Source organism: Pseudopipra pipra, chromosome 7 (genome assembly GCF_036250125.1).
Source record: "Pseudopipra pipra isolate bDixPip1 chromosome 7, bDixPip1.hap1, whole genome shotgun sequence".
NCBI classification, from domain to species: Eukaryota; Metazoa; Chordata; class Aves; order Passeriformes; family Pipridae; genus Pseudopipra; species Pseudopipra pipra.
Genome location: NC_087555.1, coordinates 27,217,100 through 27,241,448, shown reverse-complemented (window position 1 = coordinate 27,241,448; position 24,349 = coordinate 27,217,100). Strand labels below are relative to the sequence as shown.

Below are 24,349 nucleotides of genomic sequence, written 5' to 3'. Positions count from 1 at the left end.
TGGTAGATCTCACAGATCTTTAATATACAGCTTGCACATCCTTTTTTTTTTAAGCAGAGTCATAAAATAGACTTTTCATTAGCAATCTCCTTCCCCCTGTCAGATGCAGGAGTGAGGAGACAAAGTATCTCAGGCAATATTAAGTTATGTCTTGGCTGACACTTACTTTCTTGGTTCTTCTGGGCTGAATATCTGGAAACAATATTTTTGGGCTCTGTGGCAATTTGAAACATAGTGAAAGAATCTGAAAATCATTCAAGCACCTTCTTTATCCTAAAACCTAAATATAAATGAATTTTAAAAGCCCTCTATTACAGCTTTTCATCTTTTTTTTTCTTTAAAACAGGTAAAGAATATTGCAATTTAAAAGAAGCTAACTTCAGAAAACACATGAAAACACAGTGTGTTCAAAGGTAAAGGTCTGTTCTTCATGTAGTTAAAGGCCCCCAAGAACACCAACGAGCCATGAAGCTGGAGTCTTAACCTCTGACTTAAAAATTAACCCCGTGAATCATATGGTTGAACTGGTGTCTGTCAGGAAATATTTGTTTCTTTTCAACTGAAGCACAGCAGCAAAAAAGAAAATATTTTAAAAAGAAAAAAAAAAGATAATTACTCTTTGCCTTTTTGGGAATTCTGATCATTTTATTCTTAAAAAAATGAAAATAATTCTATTTCATTTCCAAACAATATGTTTCAGAAGAGGTCTTACTGAAAAAAGAAAGGTTAGTTTTCAGATCAACCATGTACCTAGATATTTTCATGTGACCATGGTTCAAAAGGAGGGGCAGTTACATCCTCTATTTCTCTTAGATTTTTGAAACCACGTTGTAACCCACTAGTTTCATGTGTAGTTTTATAACAAATGTGACTTCCTGCATGGCTTTCAAAGATAAACCCAGCTAAAAAAAAAAGTAAATCTTTCAATCTTAAGGAAAACCTTAACATAATTTAAAAGATCTATCTAGATATAAATAGATATATATTGTTTTTAATGTAAGAGTGACGTGTGGCTTCTGGTCTATATGTTCTTTTTTCTTTGAAGACTAAATACCAACAGCACAATATGCAGAGCCTTTGTCATAAAGCTTTTCTCCCCCGCTACAGTCAGCTTTGGGTCCGTTGTTCTTATCTCAGAGACAGCTTAAGGGGCAATTTCTCAGGCTCTGCTGGGAAGCAGTCCCAAGCTCCAGCAAGGCCCACATCTCAGAGGCTGGTCATGGTGGTTTGGACAGCATAGGCACCAGCACTGCTGTGCATTCCCGCGTTCTTCGCATTGCGCTCGTGGACGAACGCGGGGCACTGTCCGTCCGCGCCGCGGGTCCTCGGCGGGGCCCACATGTCCCACGCGCTTCCACCACGGAGACACCGGTCGGCAGCGTCAAAGGGCCTGGAGTGTTGGGGAGTGGGAGGGGGCACAATTAGTAAACGGGCACGGAGGAGGAAGAGGGTGGAAAAGTAAGGCAAAGGAAAAGATAAGGAGATCGATGCGAAAAGATGAGGAAGGAGGGCATTGCTGGGAGGTAAACGCTGAAGGAAGAGGCGTGCGATGTACGTGTATGTGAGGACACTGCCAAATAAACCCCTTTTCTGCACAGTATCATGCACATTTTTGCACAATTCTGAAATGACAAGTTAAGCTCTCTCATGTATACATTGCCTACACTTACCAAATGAAAAGTGCGTTATATTTCAAAGTGCTTCACAAAACTGAGTAAGAGCTGTGAGCATTTTACAGATGGGAGGAAATAACGCAACGGAGGAACAGGCCTGCCAAGTATACAGCATGCTTTGTTTGCAGAAAACAAGTTTAAGTGGCAGGTCTAAATGTACAGCTGAAACCAACATCTGTAAGCAATATCAGTTTTCAAAGTCACTGGAAAATGCAGATTCTAATGCAAGTTTCAAAAAGAAAAGGAGAAGAAAATAGAAACTCAGAAAAATGAGCATTACTATGCAGGAAAAAACAGTAGAGCAAACACAAAGAATTCACAATTTAGGTGACTAAGGGACTAATACTACTGAAGAAGTTGACTGCAGCTATGACTTGGATTAGCGTAAAAAATTTAGTTGGAAAAGGACCATTTTACAAAAGGTCACAATACAAACTAAGATCTTGCTTTCTAATTTTGCATATGAAGGCATAATGGTTTGTAAATTTTAAATTTTGAATTACTAAAATCAAACCCACAGAAATGCCATGCACAGTTATGGCTAGTCTATACCATAGTTGGAATAAGGTCCTCCAAAAGCTAGAAAAAAGAGCAAGGGAGAACACTCACCACTTTAAACAGTGTTTTGAAAAATATTTTTATGCAGGAGCCCTTAGCTAGAAAACTGAAAGGCTTTAGGCACAAGGATCTCCAAAGCAGCAAGGATAAGCAATTTACTGAAACAGCTGAATTTTAAAATACTTAAAAAACAGGCGATGATCAGATGAACAGATAACAGATGTTATCTGTTGTCTGTGTAGCACTAGGATCCTTCACTGGTACGTTTTAGGAGCGGTTGATGTGAAGGTACAGTCAGGTATCAAAAAAGTGCTTGGAAGAAAGCACTTCATAAACTATTGAAGCAAGGACATTCCTAAAACGAAGGTATTCCTTCAGCTTAATGTAGAAGACTCTACTTAATGAGCCAAATCTAAACAAAGTGAAATGATTGTTGCTGTTCACATAGAGGGGTCAGACAGCCTTCAGCTCAAATTCCACCTTCTCATGTTCCAGAACAGCCAAGCAGCCAGAGCAGGAGCTGGAAGATCACAGTGTTAAGGCAGGGAAGCAGGAAAGCATGCAGGATTCTCAGCAGTGGTAAATGATTAATGTTCAGGGATAGTCCTCCTTTAGAAAAGAGACAGGTTTTATATAAAGGTCACCCATGGGTAAATTCAAAATTTTGGTTTTTGTGAAATATGCCAAGGGAGTGACCTGTACATACTGAGGGCTCCAATCCTCAACAGTTTGTTACATTTTTTTCCCATCTCTTTCATGTATGCAATTAAAGGAAAGCTACATCCAACAGCAAGCAAAGAAAAAAAAAAAGAAAAAAAAGAAAAAAAAAGAAAAAAAGAAAAAAATCCCCTACTTATTCCACAATAAGGATGAAAATAAAAAACTTTTGTCTCCTGTCCTATCTTGGCACAGAAAGAGCTTCTTGGAAAAAGACTAAACTTAGAACGACACAGTTCATGTTTTAGGCTTCCCAGACTTGCAGCTAATATTCCAGAACACTTTCAGATCCTGCAGACCAGTACAGCTTTCCTGTACTGACAATTTTACAGGAATGGAGCAAAGTTAAAAAAAACAAACAAACAAACAACAAAAAATCCCACACTAAAATCCTTCCTATCTGGCAAAGTACTTTCTACAATCTGGCACAATTGCTGTTGGCAGCTGCAGCATTAACATTTTAAATTAAAGGAAACATTGACATTAGGACGGATCTAAGCTGCAAGGTAGCCAGTACAGGCATCTGCCAAGCAGAGCACGGAAACTCATGAGGTCGGGACCTTACTTCTAAACTCCTTCAATCCAACTATCTACCAAATCCACAGTCCAGAAGATTTTGGTGTTCTCAACAATCCTTGGCAAGCTCTCTCTAAAAGAAGACTATTTTTCTGACAGAAAGCAAAGGTAATTCATGCAGAAACAGGCCAATTAAAGACAGTAGCAGTTGGAAGGAAATCTTGTTAGCAGCACCGAGACACCCTTGCAGGTGCAATAGCCAAGTCACAGCCCCCGGCAATAAATACGTATGTTCTGGCAATTATATTAACCTAATCCCACTTCCCATCTAGGCAACCAAAATGTAGCTCAATTGCTGACTCATCTCCAAACTGTTGTCTTCTTCCTACAGCTGGATTTGCCCTTTATTACAGGCAGTACTGTTTCCAGTGGATACACTAAAACCAGAAGACAACCACTTTCAATAATAATTATATGGCTCAAAGACACCACAACACATTCGCAGTACAAGCACTGCACTCTCAATTAAAATGCATCAATTGCCAAGAAGCTTGTCTTCTTTACAACACGCTGGTTTGGGTTACATGCAGGTGTATTTCACATTCACTCCCACTCTTCTATACAAAGGCTACATCCTGCAGCAGCTGGCATATAAGCTTAGACGCCTTGACGATGTTATGACAGACAGGCTTAAGTTCTTAATCCTAAAACAGGCATACCAAACCCAAAACTGAAACAGATTGGCTATATAGCCCTCTCTGCTTCAGAACAAAAGCAGTGAGATTTCAATAAGCAACAGCAGCCTTGCAAATACGAGCAGGAACAGTAGCACCAGTCAGATATCCAAGGAGAGCTGCTTGGAGCAAGAGTCAAACATCTCCACCAAAGGAAATACAGGTTTCTAGCACTCATCTTGCAATTAGGCCAAAAGAACAAAAATAAAACCATATTGAGAATGCTGAAGAATAAAGAGACCACCACCTTTCACCCACCACCACGGAAGGAATCGAGCGATCAACAGGATCCCACCATAGACAAGCACAGAGTTCAGATACTAGATAAATCAAGGGCAAAAGAAAGAAAAACAGCATTGATCATATGTTCTGATTGAAATTTCAATAAAATGCAACTCAAAGCAGAATTACCATCCCCCTTATCATCCCAAATCAGTAGTATGAAAAGTCTTTAAATGAATACGGTTTATGAAATTAAAAAACATCTGTCATCGTACTGTTAGAAACAGGTATCATCTTCCTTTTAGAGATACTGAAGCAAAGCAGGTTCATATGCCTGACAATGGCAGAAAGACTTTTTCTCTTGAGGGTTGAAACTGCTTGGGATAAGAGCTTTTGTGTCACTCCATTCCACTGTTACTGCTCCTGAGGAGTCTGGCAAAAGCCAGAATGATCCTTCTAGGATAAGCCATATTGCCTCTGAAGGCACAAGAAGCTGAAGAAGTTAAGATGACATGTGCACAAGAATTGGGTTGATATATGTCAGTTTTGATTTGAAAATAGCTTTGTAATATAGAATTAATTTAAGAAAAGTTAAATTATATGTACATTTATCTATCTTCAAACAAATCATCCTCGTTTTGAGATGCGTCCAATCCATAAAACAAATACTCTGATTACATGAAATCAAAGCTCTTATCTTCAGCTTGTGTCATTTTCCTCAAGCTCCCATTCTTCCCAAGATCATGACAAAAGTCACCCACTTCAAAAGGTTCAAAAGTGATTCACAAAGATACCAGTTTACAAGATTCTGTATTATCCTAAGAATCAAGGGAAGCCCTTGGGCCCATGATACCAAGCAAAAGGTTACAAAGGATACTGTGGTAAACGAGAAGGACATAGCTCTCTCCAAGACTTGAAAATGCTACTTCAGCCCGTGAAGAAATTTTCTTTTGGTTGGCAGTGACTAAGCCACACATAATTCATAGGAAAAAATCAGCAGCATGATCACTAACTTGATTGTCAACTTACATAAAGATACAAGGAGAGCAGCTTACTTAAGTACAGATAAAGGAATAGCTACTTGAATCATGCATAAGCAAACAAAATCCACTTCCCAGCAAAGCAGAACATACCACTTCTTGTCTTGCTGGCTGGCTCCTGGGCTCCTTGGGAGGTTTTCTATTTCCACTAAGACTGGGGTGGAAGGAACCGCTGTTACAACAGGTAGGTTTGGTTTTGCATTCCAGCTCTTTGGAGACAGAATATAAACAAGTTATTATATGCAATTAATGACATGATGACATGCTAAAGAGAACAAAACAGATCACCACTCCTTATGCATGAAACTAAAGCAAGGCCATTGTCTTCCCTTACTTCCATAGCACTGGATACCTATGCCCAGTCTTTTCCAGTACTGCACACAGTACTGGGATCATAGGGAATCCAAGGCTGCTCAAAGATTCTGATAAAGAGCTCTGGCCTGCTGTGTCCTTTTTAAGTTCATGCAGTAATGCTTTCCTTCTGTAGGAAACTTTTTAATAATGACTGGCACCTTTGTGTTGCATGCCTTTGGGCTGCCATTTGAAGCATAACAGCTCCTGAAAAAAAACACTCCTTTTGCATAGTAGGCAAAAGGCTGGGCAGAGTAGCAATCTATCAGTGAAAATTGAGTATTTTAATATTAAAACAACCCAAAATCTTGTTTCCACCAATATGTGACCCCTCCTGGTGCACTCTTCATCTGAAATGCTCCAGAAAGCAAGACATTGTCTCTCCAAACTCCAAGTCTTTTTTTTTTTTCTGATACACAGAGTTACTTTACACTAACATCATCCATTTTCAGTGAAACAGGATATTCTGTGCACAAGTACTGAGGAGACAGGTATCTCTGATTTCCTTCTCAATTTCAGAAAACAAAGAATTTTTGCTAACAATGTATTCTTTAATTTATAGGTGCATTCCCCTCTTTCAGACAAAAAAATACTGTCACCAGGAGCAACATAGGTGCTAATGAACTACACCCCCACCTTTTTTTTTTTTAATTTTAATTACCATACAGAATTAATGTGCTTTGGATAATAACAACTCTCACACAAAAGTACTTTGTGTACCTATGAAAATCTGTATCTATAAATAGTGTCATTTCTAGAGTACAGGGGCAGGGGGTATCTTCCTTACTCCAGCTAAATTAACCAATTATCTTGCTTGTCAATTAGCAGTCATTTCTTGGTATGCAATTTAGTAAGTTAACTGTTTTAACTTTCAATTGGTCAATCACTGGATTTTAAGAGCAAATAACAAAATTCTCACATCTGTTGAAACACATTAAAACTACCTTTAAAACCAACGAAAGAGAGTCCTTACTTGTGATCCATTAGTTTGGCTGATAACAGCATTGTTTGCAGTACTGAAAGACAAGAACAATTTAAAACTGAGTCAGATCAACAAACTGCTTTTGCAGACTGACAGAACTGTAAAGATTTTCAGAAAGAAACAAGAAGACTAACAAAGATATTTTCAAAGTATTTAACTGTTCTCACAAAGAAAACTGAAAAACTTACACTTTAGGTCAGCTGTCTCATTCTATGTAGCTAAGGGTACCACATTATTTTTTATTTGTTCAAGCTGTAGTTTATCTGTAACTCATCTGGTTTTTCCTCTTCCTTGCCTTAACTAGTTTGGTTTAAAAAGCCTTTCTAATTCAGCAGTAAAGTGGGGCACGTTTAAAGCAAAAATTATACAGTTTTAGTTAAAGTCCCAGCAAATACGACGTTGTTTCAAGTTCACCTACATGCTGTAGATACTATGTTCCATAACTAGAACCCTTCTGATTTGAAGCTTCACATCACAAAGTTTATCACAAAAATTTATGAGTTTGTTCTGCATACAGAATAGACTCTAATGGACTTAAAAGCAGCTATCCAAAGTTTTGTGCACAGCAGCTCAGCACAGCATTAATAGTAATTCTATATTATTAAATATTTATTGTATTTGATAAATTAAATATCTATTCTTGATGATTTCTGAATCTGCAAGAGACATCTCACATTTTCAAGAGATTTAAAAGCATTATACCTTATACAATAACTATGCATTATAAGTCATGCAAAGCAAACTTTCTCCCCAGACTTCTAATCTTCTAAAAAAAGTTCCAATCTCCTACGATCCATTAATCTGCTAATTTATGGTCTGGACAATAATTATCCGATCTGGCAAGGTGACAATTCAAACAGATTTCTGTATCTACTTCAGTGACTCTTTAGAACTATTTTATTTAAAATACCATAATGTCAGCACTGAACAAGTTGTTCCTTGTCTGTTCCCTACTTTGTCCCTTCTCTATTCAGAGAATGTGGAAGCTACCACAGAATAGCCCACATTTAACAGAAATATTAAGGAATGCCTTCTGGGTAGTACCTTCCCCTGTGCTGAGTTAATACAGAAGAATGGAACAACATACATCTTTCATGATGCATTTCAATTAGCAACACTGAAGTGTAGAGTTTCAGAAATGGCACAGCTTGCTGTGGAGACTAACAACAGTGCCACACCTAGGTGCAGATCAGGAGACTGCAGTCTCATCAGAAGAAACTGCTCATGAAGTTTCTCTTTCCACTCTCAGAATGACCTAAGCAGCCTGAAACTCGGAGAAAGGCTTGACAACATAGCATGATGAGAGTAGTCATTAATCAAATAGTTGCATTTTGCAGCAGAGGATCTTTAAGCACTCTAATGACACCCAGTTTGGAAGAATACTTTCTCATTTTATAAAAATAAAAAACAATACAGGATGTCAAAGAGAGCAACTGTAGCCTTGTCCCCACACTTCTCCCCCTCTCATGCAAGAATCAACCCTCCTGCTACAAACAGAAAATGTTCAGCTGTATTGAGCATGATGTTTTGAAATGTTATTTTGACATTCCTTGCCCAGCTCGTCACGGTGCTTAACATCTACAAGCACCTACTTTTTAAAAAATAATACGGTTGCAATTAATCACTGTGATGTTCACAAGTTATTAGGGCAAAGGACAAAAACCAGAACTGAGTGACTTAGTTCCTTCACTATCAATGTTCTTAGTTCCTTTTAGGCTTCATACCTTAAGGAAGGGTATGAAAACTGTGATTCAGTTATATATGAGTAATTTACATTGCAATAGCAAGTATGAACTTACACATTCAGGAAGACCTTCGGTACAGAAATAAAGAACCAAAAGGCCTCCCGCTTTAAATGTTGATCATGAATAAACATAAATACTTAAGTATATAAAAATAAATGCAAATATTGTATAGAATATAAAATCACTACCCTATTTCAAATATTTATTTTACTATCTTTTCTCTGTGACCTTCACTTGATGATATATTTCAGTCACACAGCCGGAGTAGGCAGATTCCAGAAGGAAGACATTCTCACACACTTTTACCTGATCTCTTTACATGGCAGCACACAGAACTACAACTCATATCCAGCAAGAATCATAGCTAGTCATAAACAAACTTTTCTGTCTGCTAGTAAGCGAGTCTGGCAAAATTATCTATGTGATGATGACACAAGAGCTTTGCTTTGAACGGTGGTTTTTATGTAAAGCAAACAAACACAATACCCATGGCAAAATCACAGTTAAGAGGCTATCGCTGTATATCCTCCTTCTGCAGACACATGCTCAAGTACAGGTGGCAAACATCAAAGAGAGAAACTCAAATACTGGAATGCACCTTACCTCATTTCTTCCAGTTTAGCAGTGTGTGCTGCAAAAATATAAAGCGCTAATTAAAATTTAATTTATAATTAGGTTATTAATTAAATATTAATTATATGATTAATAAAAATAACCTAGCACTGCCTAAAAGTAGGCAACCAAAAGAGTAAAAGTTGCATGCATCCCACATAAATCTGAAGAGCAAACCAAGGAGTCAGACTTAAGTAAGTGTCTGAAAGCAGACATGGCAGTTGCACTTGACTTGTGCAAGAATGGGAATAAGAGACAAAGTATCACCTGCTGTCAGGTTGTGACAACAGACTGCAACCCCCAACAACAATGAAAAAAGCCTCAATGACAAAAATTTTTAAGTCTATTCATAAATTTCAAGTATTATCATTAATGTATCACTGCTTCCTGGACCCAAGTTTTCCATCTTCATACTGAGACCTACTGTGCAATCTTCACGGGTGTTTTACCTGCAGAGCAAGCTGGAATGACATGCTTTGGAAACAAGCTCTTTCTAATAAACACACATGGTCTCCTAAATAAGTAAAAGAAAAACTAATTTTGCAAATTCAAGAGAAGGGCAAACAGCTACAGAAGGATTCCTACACAGAACTTTTAAAGGAGATGATGACTTGATTCTCACATTGGATTATACTTCTCAGAATGGAAGTTCTTTTACCTTTCATTTGTAGGGTTCGTCTTGAATATCTCTTGCTGGGCCGTCTTTCAAAGGATGCTGATCTCCTGGCTTTGTTGGTCTTGGTGGTTTGATATTCTGTTTTCCCACTAAAAATGCCATGCAAAAGTATAAAGCAATAAATCACTTATTTTTAATGATGGAATAGAAGACACTGCTCATCAAAAACATCACACTATTTTCAATTCGTAGCCTAATATCTGATCTCAGTTCTATTAAAACACCCCAAAATTCACACCTCAAAGGGTCTTTCATAAAAGAGGGAAAGAGTTTTACAAACATTCTAATATTCACCCCATTTTCCTAAGACAAATGGTTGTAGTAATGACTCCTTAAACCTTAAGCTGCTGATAAAACACGCTTGCCCTTTGCATATTTCTGTGGTCACAGTGCTTGATGTTTGGGAGAGCCTGAAAAATGCTAGGAGAGAGTACAGCTTAAGTAATGTTGCTGAAGGTCATAAAGAAAGATGATAATAGGACTAAAAAGCAGCATCTAGATGCTCATGTTCCCAGATAAGTATTTCTTTCCAAGTCTGGCCAGACTCTACCCCCAGGGCAGTGGCACCCTCATGTTCTGCTGACTCCTCGGTACCACCGATCTTTCTTGAAGAAGACTACGTGGTATTGCTACAGTTGCTGGAAATGGAACAAAAATATATGCACACTGCCTGGGGTCATGCCCCATCCCCTTCCACATGTTCTCACCAACTCTGCTGGGGAATCAACACCGTCCTGCAGGCTACTCTGGAATCACAAGCCATTCCATAGACTGTTACCTGCACTAGGTAGTGCCTTACACAGAACAGGCATTATCTGAGGCTTTTGAAGCATTACCACCCCTCAAACAGCTGGGAACTCAGGAGTCAAAAAACTTCCAATGTCCCCAGCTGTGCAAGTTAATCATCCATCCTCTATGGTATGTTTAAAAAAGTGTGGCCTTCCAAGATAAAGTGATCTGTGAAACACAATGTACCACATATAAGGAATATAAACCTTGAGAAATCCATATGATTTAATAAAACCAATGACACAACTCACTCAGCCTGCAAGTTTCACTGTCCTAGATGAAAGAAAACCAAGTTCTCCCCTGTTTTCCTGCATAATCCAAGAAGGGCAGTAACTGACAGAAGAGACGTGCTAAATGACAGACGACACTGACCTGTATCGGAACCGAGACCCCAACCGGATGAAGCCTGATCGACTTGAGCTCTTTTGGACAGGACCTCGGAGCCGGAAGAAGGCATGATGTTCCACTGCACATTTCCACAAGTGTTTGCAGGCTTTGGGATGATCCAGTCTAAAGACAAAAGTGTGCTCCTGCTCCTTTCCCTTAAAGCACATAAAGCACACTGACGACTTAAAAAGGGACTAAATAAGTCAAAGCTACTATTCCATGCAACCCCAATAAAATTTGGGTCCTATGAATACTGAAATACATGTTTAAAAATATTTTAGGCAGAAATATCAATTTTTTCAGAAGCTTTAATGAACAACTGCTTTGTTGTCTGAAGTTGGAAAGGGCTAGGGAGTCCAGATATTTAAGAAGTCAAACCTCTGAATAACTACAAATTAAAGACACCATTACAATAGGAAGGTATTTCTCAATCAGGCTAACATGGTTTCACTTCCAGATTGGATCTCCTCAAATTACCAATGCTCATTTTTTTATTGTCTCCGCTCTATGCAATTTCTTTCCCATGGGAAGAATTCTGGAACCTGCTTAAGGAATTAACTGCACTAAATGTGGTACATGGCCTTTTTCTAAACTTTTTTGTGCAATGCACACTCTTTCCAAAGTATCTGGTCTAGTTTCACAAGCCATTCCACTTTGAAAAACAGGTGAGAAAAAAAGTAATTAAGTCCATTTATTTTTTACTTAAGTCCCTTCATTTCCCGCCTCCCCCACCAAGTCACATTAAAAAATCTCGCAGGCATCCATGTTAATTCTCAGAAATGAAATACAGAGATCAGGAGTATGTAAACTAGTGCTGTATAACTAAGACTGAGATACAACTAAACAGATATTTATCCACCTGTTCATCATCTTCAACAACAACCAGAGTGAGTTTGTTTTTCTTGAAGTCAAGCCTTGTTATCTTTGGCCTGCAAGATGAACAGAAAGTGCAGGTTACGTCTAACTCTCTTAGGAACTCACTGAGAAGGTACCTAATATTCACAGTGCTCTCATATCCCAAACATAAATTTTTCTTCTGTTATTGCAAAAAACCACAAAAGAGTAAAAATCTAAAATACATTTTAACATACATCAGAGAGCTTACCAGAAAAACAAACCAATCTTTGTGTCTCCTTCAAAGACAAGAACTCCTGTAGGTGTCAGTCCCAGGCTGTAATCATTGCCGTCTCTTGCCTAATTGCCAGAAAATACAGATTATATTCATTTTGGTGTTTAACCCTTTATCCAATTTACTCCAGTGGATCATGTAGTTTATTTGCCCACTGTTACAATCACACACATATCTGCTAATAAAACAAAACCCTCGTGTTTCGATGATCTCACGCATTGAATTTCTCTTGTTTACAACTCTTCGATAAGGTTGACTAAAGTGGAAAATTAAAGTTTCTTGATTTGTCTGTGTAATAAGGACCTCCTTATGCAGTTCATTGCACTTCCTTCTCCACGGGAGATCTATTTTTACTTGTAGTTCTTCAACTGGCAGCTGACTGGACCCCAGCCAATTTTAATTACTAGGATTTTTCACAAAACTCTTAGTTAAATACAAACTGTAGCACATATTGCCACACCAATCACATATTTAACACAGAGCAGATATGCCTGGACTAGAGATACTCTCTAGAAATGTATACCAAAGAGTGTAATGTTGACACAAAGCCAGATCACTTGTTGCAGAGATTGCATGAGTACAATATTCCCTTTTTCCCCCCGTCAAAGTAAAACCCGTGTTGAAATGCAGCACAAAGCCAACGTTATCATTTCCAAAGGTCACCACGCTGTGGCTAAACATACCTTGACTACGTGCATGTCTACACCATACATTTCCAGCCACTTAGCTTTGTTTAAGTAGTTAGTTTCAGCCTGCGCTGGTGTTTGTCCCCTGAAATAAAATTTTTGCTGTTAGGAAGGTGCCTGAAAAAGCCAGAAAGGAAAAACTGGTATATGAGAAAAGAGGAAAAGAACTTTGCAAAAGTTTGTGAAAAACCTAAACACTGCTGACACTTGTGTGCTGTCATGAACACCACGGTCCCTTCTGTAAGTTTTAATCTGGAACCGCAGCTGCAAAAGTTCCTGCATTTTAAGGTTTTGCACCTCATCATTTTACTCAGACCTTTGAAAAGCTTCATTTTTCACATTATATCCACTTACAGAATATGACAGAACCATATTAAAATTATATTTCTGAACAAAACCACATAAGAAAAGTCAGCAGCATCTTTTTAATACATTTTTTTCACAGAAAAATCAGTGCAAACAGCTGGGTAGCATTCACTGGAAGATCTAGTACCTGCATTCCTTCCACTTCTCAAAAACAGCTAGTTCCATCTCTTCAGTCTGAGTGGGAACAAACCTGAACTCAGACACCAGTTCAGGGACATGTTCAGCAGGATCATAGTCTCCAAGTTCAGCTACAAAAGAACACCATGGTTAAACACTGTTCCCAACAGACACAGTGGATATTTCTGCATACTGTGGAACTTCTCTAGTTAATCTAAAATACTAAATTTCTTCTTGCATTCCTCCTTCTCCTCCAGTTCTCCTTATTTTTGAAGTGTCACTATCTTTGACAGGGAAATTATGGACACTGAACAAATGGCTGTGTGGTCTGCACAAAAGCTTTGTGTTAATTTTTACTAAGTGCTATTGACATATTCCTTAACAAGCTTCCTATAAAGAAAATTTATCACCATCCTTGAAACTCACCTTTTTTCTGTCTTGCAGAAAGTTTTCAGCATTTTAATCACTGAATTATCTACTGAGATGACAGCTGACTAAGGTTGCAATGGAATTTTGCCTTAAGTTATTAAAAAAATTAATCTCTTGAGATTTATAAAATGCAAAACCAGTTCTGACACTTTTCATAAAACTATCTGTCCATTCTAAAGATCAATTTCTGGTTTTATGATTCAATATCCCCATCCTGCTAAAATTACTCTGTGTCAGGGCACAATCATGCAGCTGTTATTTGTTGCTCTCCTTTTCATCTCAGAACATGATAAATGTCCTACAGGGTCAGTCAAATGGTTCATCTAGTCCACTGCTGCATGCTCAGAGGGGCAGTGAGAGATGCTATTTACAGAGCATATTGGAACAAACTAGTCAATGGGTGTGCCACATCAAAAGCACAACCTCCATTTTCCACAGATGTGGGAAGTCCAGCTTTTAAAGACAGATATGTGCCTAAATGCTGAAACTCACAGTTGGACCCCCATAAAAATAGTCTTGATTTTCAGAGTCACTAAGCACTTGCTCCTCCCACTGATTTCAAGTTGCTTCTTAATGTTCAGCTCATATCAAAAAAATTAGGAATAATTCTGTAATTTGAAGCTTGGGAGTCTGATACAGGCCAATAACTGCTCTCTCTGAAAAAAGGAACTACAGATGTCTGTGTAGGAAAATAAAACAGACATCTTAGTGAAGACCTGGAGAAGTCAAATAAGTGCATACAGTATTCCATAGGTACAGAAGTGACAAATGATCTAAAACCCTGTTTCTTGGATTTCTGAACACTGCAAGCATAATAGTAGTCTTTTCACCCCCTCCTTTTTTTTTTTTTAATGCTGACTGAGGAAGCCTGTAGTTCTATAATAATTTACTCCCACTAAAATGCCTGCCTCTGTTGAAAGGAATGCTGTCAAAGCCAGCTTAGGTTCCAGCTGATTTAAATAAAAGTACACAGCTGTCAGACAGTAAGATTAAAGCCCTGCTACGGACCTCATTGTGGAGAGAGGAAAGAAAAGACCAGCAAAAAAAGCAACGGACGTATGGCCTAATTAGATCACTTTGTTTTTCCAAAAACTTCTTCACTGAACCTGTATCTTAAGGCTCTAACAATGCTAATTCTTAACCATGGAATGTATTCTAACTGTTTTTCTTCCACACAAAAGAGCAGGTTAAAAAGGCAGGTAGCTTCACAGTTTAGTCCCAGCTCTCTATACCTACACATGATTAGGGCCATTAGGAGTTCCTACCTGAAAAAAAAAAAAAAGTGTTTTGGAAAATACTTGTAACAGAAAGAATTTCAGTGATTTAGTTCTGTTACCTAACTCCTGCAGAGTAAGTACAACAGTGCATTGATTTATAAGATGAATGTGGTGTAGAGAATTTGTGCAGCACAAACACATGGCACATCTCCAAATTGCCTCTTCATCAGACAGGACTGTACGGCAGCTTTACAACAGAGGTTCCAGGATTTTTTGCAGACTCAAACTGGGTTGAATAAGGCCATATATCTATATCCTCCAATAAGGACCCAAAAGCCTACTCTAGCAGACACTTGTAAAACTTCAAGCCTCTTTCTTTTGTGAGCTTCCCTGCTTGAAACCACAGCAAACTTCATATTTGTTAAAATCACACCCTCATCCAAACAACAGAAGACACTGGCTAGGAAGATCAGTGATGTAGAACCTATAAAAGCAACTTAGGATCAGACACAGCTCTCAGCAAAGCCATGGATGCTGGATTCTCAGCTGGAATCAAAAGTTAAAGACAACTCATTAATAAGTCTCAGCTGGCTTGAGCATGGTGCAGTACAGCTGAGAAAAAAGACAGTATGTCATGTCTTGTGGCTGAACAAGGATTTGAAATATCAACAAGCGCAGTTCAACCATGAATGCTCAAGTATGAGCATGAGACATGTGGCACTAAGATGTTCCTACAAATAAGCTGAAGTCAAAATCTGATATTTTATATACAGGACTTTTCAGCCGAGTGCAGAACAAAACCAATTTTGTACCTCATTTGGACAACAAAAAATACAACAAAAAAAATCGTACAATGAAATAAAAGTGAGCTGTGTTACTACATCAAAGCAATTCAGGAAGACTGTCGATCTCATAACTCATGTGAAAGTGGACAGGTTTGCACATAAGCACTCGAGAAAACAAGTTTAGGGCAAAGTGTTTATTTTCTGAACCTCCTTGTTCTGTTTCAGAGAAATTGAGTAATTTTCTGCATATGCTCTCAGCACAGCTACAATCAAAAAGAGCTGTGTTTCACACTGGATCACTATTGTCTGGGCAGAATCTATTTTCTGTATTTAACAAGGACAGATTAAAAGAGTTAATAAGAGTTGCTCATGAAACTTCATCCTTCCCCTCTTGTACCTACTCACCTTGCATGTTATAAGCTGCCAACTGGACGGCTGTGTCAAAAGGACATTCCAATCTGCCGTAAGAAAAATGCATTGTTAAAGCCTGAACTGACATTATTTAGCAGACAACTTATATAACTGACAGTAATGTTTGCGATAAGAAAATGAAAAAGAATTAGTAGATTTTCAACAAGTTAACAGGAGACAAGCATTACATTATTTAAGCATTCCTCTGCTGATATTCATGCATAGAAAAGTAGTATTTTAGAGAAAAAATAACATTACTAAGAAAAACTTACTAATTATCAAATAAAAGTTTAATAAATTCCATGCTAGACACACTGTATTGTTTAAAAGGCTGCTTACTTTCCACTAAGAATATCCAGTTTCAGCTGAAGAACAAATAAATACCTGCAGGATTGAATAAGAAATAAGTCATTGACTAATAGTTCTAATATGTCACTCAGCCAACAGGAGTAAGTTAGAGCTTGACAAATAAAAATGTTTTCTACTCTTTACATGGGTTTTCAAGACTATAGAAACTGTACTATGACCTTTCAAGGCTCATCAGTTGGGTTTGTGTGTTTTGCATGGATTTCAAATGAAGGAAACCCAAAATGAGAAGTTGTCAAAAGCTGAACTACAGTGTTGCATCGAAAAAGAAACAGGATACCCAAGTAAATATTATTTTTTTTCTCTTTTGTTCCTACTCGGGCAAAACCCGACTTACATCTTCCGCATTTCCTTCATTATTCATAGACATACCAATCTCATAAGAGAATGGTTATTTTAAAGTCTTGCAAAAATAAATGCTTCTAATAGGGATTGCTTAGTTAAAATCTAACCCAAAAAGCTGACTGCAAAGCGAGAAAAAATAAAGAGTAGGCTGTGGCCTTTCCAACTTTTTACTGTTTAGAGCCAGGTTTCTTTCATTGCCTTGCTTATTCTGTACTCTTCTCACTTAAAAATTGGGCGAATATTGAATACAAATCCCTTTGGTGTGCAACACCAATTCTTCCAATCCAATACCCACAAAGAGCATCTCCTTTGCTCCATTATAGTACTCAGCCTTCCTCTAACAAGAGAAGAACTCTCATCAAGCATAAAGCACTGGCATCTGTGACGGTATCCACTCTGAATTCTAGCACAGATGCCCAGAAGCCTTACACAACACCAAAGACAATGCTTCTGCTTCAACATGTGCCTGTGTCTCCTCATACTTACACACACAGACACAAAACAGATGCAGATGTTTTTCCTATAGATCCCACAGAAATTCACAAATACTTTGCCAAACCATTTATTATCCAAAGCCTTTCGAACACCAGCCCCTACATGGGGAATACACTTGTTTGGTACTGACCCTAGATATTGAAAGAATGAGCACAGTGTACAGTGGGTGTGACCAGTATGTGCTTATCAGCCACATAACACTTGCAAACAATTCAAGCACTTCCCATGCTGTGTTACATGACCTCTGACTGGCAGCATCTGAAGGGAAGCTGCCACAGAACATGAGCAAGCTGCACCTTGGAAGCTGAAAACCGGTTCCAGCTGGGTGTCCTGCTGCACAAGGGTGGAACCCTCAGAAAGGCCCCAGTGACAGTGATACCCCATAGCAAAGCTCTGCTTCCCACTGCTTCTGCTTCTTTAAGGTGTCAAACTGTCTCAAGACAGAAGGAAGACTTGCTCTCCTGTTCTGGGGGGATTAGCTAAGCAGGCAGACAGGGTTTAAAGGCCCTCAGGTTTCAGGTCTGCCCTGGTAAAACCTGTATAGCAAAGTCTGACTGGCAGAACTCAGTCAAGGTGAATGAAAATATTTCATAGTGGTAGATATAGATGTAGGTTCAAATTTTGTTTACAGTTACTGTTTTTAAAGAGAGTTAAATGTTTATTTATTAACATGAATGGGGAAGTAAAACATTCTTCTCAGATCAGCAGGAAAGCATTAAAAAGCAGCAGTTATCACATTATGTTACCACATGTAAATATGAAGTTGCAAAGGGTACATATGGCTGTAAGGGGTAATGCTACTATAATCTTCCTGGTAGCACTCCCAGGGATTTGGCTAAAGTGCAGATCGAAGATCCACAGAGACATAAACCTGAACAACAAACAAATACATTTCATGCCCTTACAAATGGCTTAGGGTATTAAATGTCCACAGCTATCACAAAAACATAACTTAAGGGATCAGCAGCAGTGGCAATAATACAAGGAAACATCACCTTTTATAATAGATTTATACTGCAGACAGTTTGTTGTATTCTCTTTCAAAATACCCCAAGTATGTCTCAGTCCAACAAGAAATGCAGTACTACGAATGGATCTGTAAATTGCTTTAATCAAGAGAAACTGCTGCTTACCTGATACTACAATCCTACACATACAGTACTGTCATCTCACTTGTCAACATGGTAGTAAAACACTATTTTCCCTTTCCATAAATCTACAAAGACCACACAAGCAATGAAATGCTCACTGAACTTCACTTTTGCCAAAGAGAATCTCTAACTTGCAATTCAATGCTTTTCTGCCTAGAGACAGGATGACTGCATGCAGTTGAAACTAAATACAGCTTAAGAAGAATAAAGACAGAGCAGTAATGTCTGTTCTCTTCAGTAAAAACCTCTGTCCGTTGTGCATAAGGTACTCAGATCAGTTGCCAAAATTGTCTAATGAAAAACAGTGCATTAAGTAATATACAAATATTTAGTGCTCTTTATGTCACAGCTCATTCATTTCAAGATAGGTACATTACAAAAAGAGGGCAGCATTTACAAAAAGCCAAGTTCGCAAGCAGCTCTAAGGAATTCTCTGAAACATCATACAACTGTTTCAATAAGTACCACAAAGCATTTCCCTGGCCTTATTTGGGTACCTCTCTCTCACATAAAATCCCTCTTACCTTGTTAGCTCTTCACGTAGATTATTGGGCTCTGATGAGTAAAACTTTACACGAAAATGCAGACAATACGGTGGGCCAACTGCGAAGCAGAATTCATTCAAGACAGCAGTAACAGTTACTGGATGAGACAAGTCTATTACACAGAATCACATCACAAATCCTGACTGAAATTGGTTGGCTATGTCCTACCACAAAGTCTTAAGGCAGGAATTCCTTTGTGACAGGGAAATCCATGAAGAACATCAGGGTGAAAGGACACAAATATGCACATGAAATAGTTTTAAAAGTTACAAGTCAACCCAACAGTCATATCATATTAACTCGACTCATCTTGCCAAGAGCACATGAATCTAGGTTAATCCCTATATTTAAGGACTATCCATCACCAAGAAAGCTGTGCATCTTGACTCTGCAGTTGACTAAAGCCTCAGGCACTCTGTTGGTCTCTGCAACACCTTCCCAGGGCTCTGGAAAATACTCACTGCTGACATCTCAGGCCCTTCTATTCCACAGAAGTTTAGACATATTTTATGGGGACTTAAGAGATCCTTCTACTGAAGAATCATCTTTTCTGGAAAGCAAAGAGTTAATTCAGCAAAAGGATGGATTAACAGTTCTTTAAAAATGTGCAGCGCTCTGCTGATTCTTGCATTTGACAGGAGGAATTTCTCTCTCAGTGCTTCCAAAACCTCTGTTGTATTAACACAGCACCACAAGTCCCTGAAGACTTCCCACAGTGCAGAGCAAGGAAACTGCTAAACAACAATCAGCCAATGCCACAGCTTACCCAAGCCACACCACTGAAACAACCAGGCCACACTAAAGGCTTGTGCAGCAGGTAAGTACTTGGTGGACTGAACACAGATTCGGGCATTCAGGACTGCTCCAAGGGATGGAGGCTCCAAGACACATTTTCCTACAGTCAGGATAACAATCTCTAACACTAAAACATCTTCAGCTGTCTTGACTCCACTTTAACTATAATTAATGAGCCTATAACATGTTCAATTAAGAACATTAGAATAAAGCAATATGAGCTACAGAGGGAAGAGGTTAATAAACAATCAGTAGCACCATGCGGGGCTTTTGTCACTGGGTCTCATCACCCCTCACAGGACACTGCCCCCACCACCCATTCCAACTCTGTGCTTCCTGTACGTCAAGACCCCAAGAGAAAATGGAAAGGACACTTACTTTTAACTTGCTTTTTAATGCTTTTTGTGTTGTCCAGCCAATGCTGAAAAATAAATTAATTTCACTGAATTATCAATAAAGAATTCTCCCAGAAAGAACAAAAAAGGAAAGAAACCCCTATTTGTTAGTGAAGACCATCTTGGAATAACAAGTAGTTTGTTAAAACAATCTAATCCAAATCTTTCACAATTCACAGCTCTCTCTGTGCTCACTGAAGATTCTTTCGCTCAAAGTTTATAATGCAAAATGTCAGTTTTGAACAACATCCTGTAGTACCTTATTTAAAGTCAGTCCTCGAGAATGTGTTTTCTACTTAAAAGAAAAGAAAACCATTCTAACAAACCACTTCACTAAAATTTTCATCCTGTCCAAACAAACACTTAATTCACACGTTAGTAGGTCAGCCAGTGACAATGTGCAAGAGAGGCATAAATCATAGCTGGAGACTCTGGCACTCAGTTGTGTGTGATGTTTACTTGAGGCAGGAAGGGGAGAGACAAAATAAATATTGTTGGCTTCCAGGCATTTTCTTCAGATGACTCAAGTGCAGTAAAAGCAAAGCCATCTAGTCCCAACATTAGGCTCAGCTCTACCTAATTCTCAAAAATCTATTCACAAGTGACATTTTAGCAACTATCATGAGAGGACAGAAGTTACTGCCTCACCTACTAATGCTAATTATAAGCTATATACTACACATGAAGCAAAAATAATGGCCTCACTTCTACTGTGTACAACAACATGAGAAAAAGAAGCTATAGATGGCAGATTGAGAGAAACACACATATACACTATGCTTCCCAAAATAATTGTATATTATCACAGTGCTGGAGAGTTTACCCCAGAAGTTAAAGCTGGAAATCTAACACACGGCTAGTGGGAGAGATCTTCCCAATGCTGTGCATGGCCAACAGCTCCCTCCTCCAAAGGAGGTGACTCAGTTAAACAGGAAACACGGCACCCTAATTCAACATAATTGCATTGACTCAACAGCCAGAGCAAACTGCCTAACACACCATGTCCTGCATAGTTCACCATGCCCAGGGAACACCACCTCATCTGATCAATCCCAAATGTCACCTTGCAACTAATACAGACAAATTATATACTTAGCAACACTCCTTTTTTTAAACTATGTGCCATGAAGTTCACAGAGGGCCCCATAGAGGACAGAAAAGCAACAGTAGTATGAAAAAGAACCGGTATTTTCAGGTTGCAATGCCAAGTGCAAACACATTCCTGTCTTCAGAACAGCCCTGCCTTCTGCAGAGAGTGTGTGAAGTCAGCATGTAATACAGCTGGGATGTGCAGTGATTGCTCTATTAGCTGCAGATCAGAACAACTGAACCATCTGCTGCTGCTGTGCACACAGTTGAAAATGCTCTCATTACCTATTAAAACAAAGTGGCTACAGAAAGCTATCTGAAATGTATCTAATAAATTTTTTAAATAAAGCAGGAAGCTAAAGGAAGAATGAAGTAAATATTTATGTCTATTTTGCTCACACTATCAGGGAAATGAAGTCCAGTGATATTCTTCTCTTTCAGAAAATCATAATCTTTTTTCCTATTCCACAAACTCTCTGTAAGAGACAGCCTGCTTACTCTTTCTTCCACCACAAAAATATACAAACTACCAACTCGGAGGCTTGCAGGTGATTTAGATGCAGGAATGACAAAGAGAGCCCTTTCTAGGCTCCAGGACAGGCTGTGCCCGCCTGTTTCATCTCCCTCCCGTTTTCTCTCATCTCCTCCACATTCCATGGGAAGGCAACCAAGAGGCCCACGACAGGCACCGATAGCACTTCATTCTGCTCGGCTCCTACCGCTGCTGCTCACAGGAGCTCTGTCTGAATGGTGAGGGTGTGCATGGAAGAAGGGAAACAGAACTGATTTAAAATGGGGGTGGGGGTGAAACAAAAAAAAACAAACCACCAAACCAACACAAAAGTGAACAGACACAGACGTCAAGAAATTTGAGATTTATTCTAAGTGATTAAAATGGAATTCAAGTGGACCTGGCAAAAAAGTTTACATTTGATGAGAGTTTGCTCAGCACAGTCTACTGCTGAAATCCAGAGATAAAGTTTGCTAAACAGAAGGCAATACAAACAACAGACTGCACAGGGTACTGGAAGTCCTTACTAAAATAGTTTGCTGCTGCAGAAATTGAAAAAAAAAATCACATTTAAAAAAAAAATAAAATCAAAATCTCAACCCAGCAAGGGTTTTCAAAAAGTTTGTGTAAATGAGGTTTGTTTAATAAGACAGTGAGGCTAAAACTGGTCCCATACTTTATGGAATTAATGGGTTCATACTTAGTGCAATGCTATGCAAATAATTTTCAGCATTAAGCACTACATCAAATAAAACTGCAAGAGTAACAAACCAATGTGTTGTAGAATTCCATTAGGAAAAGCAAGTACCTCATGCTTGCAACCTGTGGGTTTGCATTAGAAATTTGCTTGAATGTTCAGTGCCTCTTAAGCACTAGAACACCTCTCGAGCATTGTTGGAGGAAAAGTCCAGTAGCCCAACAAGTTACCGGGAATCTTCATCTTTTGCATCACTGGACATGCTGCACTGTTCACTGTAACTCAAATTAACCTGTTCCCTTGGCTGCCAGACCAAGTCTGATATATGGTGGATAACCTTGCAAACAGCTCTTTTTGCCATCTCCTGCCCATTACTTGGAAGAAGGAATCCATTCCTAACCATCAGACTACAAAGAACACAGAAATCAAAAGAAAACAACAATGCTTTCATTCAATTCAACTAACTGTTTCAAGAACTTCTTTAAAAAAGCTATTATTTGAATACTAAAATCCAAAAAGTCAGGAAGAGTTTATACAGTGTTCCCCCCAAGCCCCAGTGCATCATAAACTCAAACTAGTGACCACTTCAGTAGCAGAAAAGAAGAAAAAAAAAAGCAATCCTTTAGTGTTCAAAATGGATCTATTGAAAACTCATTTGTAGTCAAAACAAGTGGGAAATTTCTCAAATTTTTGTTTAACTACATGTTGCTAGTTTATGTCAGCAAGTGTAACTAGCTAGTTCAGCAATATACTTAGATTTAATGGGGTAGCAGAAAGACTAACTCCTTTGGAGCTAGTGGACAATTCTGTCCACAGTAAGGACTTGATTCTTACACTGTTTATTTAACAGGTCTCCTGGATAATCTTTGACAAGTCACTTGATTAGTCTCTGTCTTTGTTTCCAGCTGCAGACTGGGTTTCTGCTAGAACTCGCCAGCTCCTCTTTGCAGGAACGGCTGCTATCGCAACAGTTCTTCATTTCTCAAAGCAATTAATTATCTCTGGCTGTTGCATTCAGCTCTTCTGGCAAAATCCAGTCTTTTCTGCTTCGTTATACACAGTACATCATTAAGGTCCAGTTTAAACAGATTGTTATCTCTACTCTGCTGCTTTTCAGTCACAGATAGTTAAAAAAAGGAAGCAAACCAAGCTCGAAATCCCCTGTACCTGGTAGACTGGGCAGTATCAAATACTCAATCAGGTGCTGTCAGGACTGGAAGTAACAATTTGCTGGACAAAAGCAAGCCAACAGCCATTGCTGAGGCAGAAAAGATTAACTCTTATTTCCCCATTTCAAGATGCAATGGCCTTATTTGCTAACATCAGTAGGAGAAAACCATTTATCATACAGATAGTTTCACCAGTTAAAACTAACCCACTCTATGAGATCCTAGAGATGTGGAAATACTTCAGAAGACAAGATACCTAAAATATACAGGTACAAAAAGATAAATGCAATGGAGTCATTCACTATCAATCTTCAACATCCTGGACTGCGCAGGTTTAACAAAATTAACATGATTTTTATAAATATAAAATGGTGTGCAATGAGCTGTTTTCTCATTTCTATTGGTATGCATGGTTCTGAATGCCATCCCTCCACTACTGTAGTGGTCTTTTCCTCCTTAGTGTTAAATGTCTCTGTTCTGTAAGAGGTTTAAGACCAGTTTGCACTACTAGGAACTGCAGCCCAGCAAGAGTTAATCCCACTAGCCATGAAGTTTGCTTCAGATCTTGATCACCAGTGATCTTCTCTAAAGAGAATGTTCTCTACAATTACAAGCTAAATATAAAATCTGATCGCTTCTTTGAAAAGAA

At 38.6% G+C, this 24,349-nt stretch overlaps 1 protein-coding gene across 4 annotated transcripts in view; it reads right to left on the bottom strand.

The window, feature by feature from the left end:
- Positions 1-24,349, bottom strand: part of EPB41L5 (erythrocyte membrane protein band 4.1 like 5) — a 57,995-nt gene that overhangs the window by 20,956 nt on the left and 12,690 nt on the right. For all 4 annotated transcript variants that reach the window (XM_064661323.1, XM_064661322.1, XM_064661325.1 and 1 more), the window contains exons 4-16: positions 20,218-20,260; positions 19,024-19,102; positions 16,482-16,526; positions 16,137-16,189; positions 13,311-13,431; positions 12,815-12,902; positions 12,108-12,196; positions 11,862-11,931; positions 10,988-11,157; positions 9,809-9,915; positions 9,142-9,169; positions 6,785-6,827; positions 5,554-5,669 (exon numbers count right to left, since the gene is read on the bottom strand). In XM_064661323.1, coding sequence (XP_064517393.1) covers positions 5,554-5,669; positions 6,785-6,827; positions 9,142-9,169; positions 9,809-9,915; positions 10,988-11,157; positions 11,862-11,931; positions 12,108-12,196; positions 12,815-12,902; positions 13,311-13,431; positions 16,137-16,189; positions 16,482-16,526; positions 19,024-19,102; positions 20,218-20,260 — 1,052 coding nt within the window. The remainder of the gene's footprint in view (positions 1-5,553; positions 5,670-6,784; positions 6,828-9,141; positions 9,170-9,808; positions 9,916-10,987; positions 11,158-11,861; positions 11,932-12,107; positions 12,197-12,814; positions 12,903-13,310; positions 13,432-16,136; positions 16,190-16,481; positions 16,527-19,023; positions 19,103-20,217; positions 20,261-24,349) is intronic.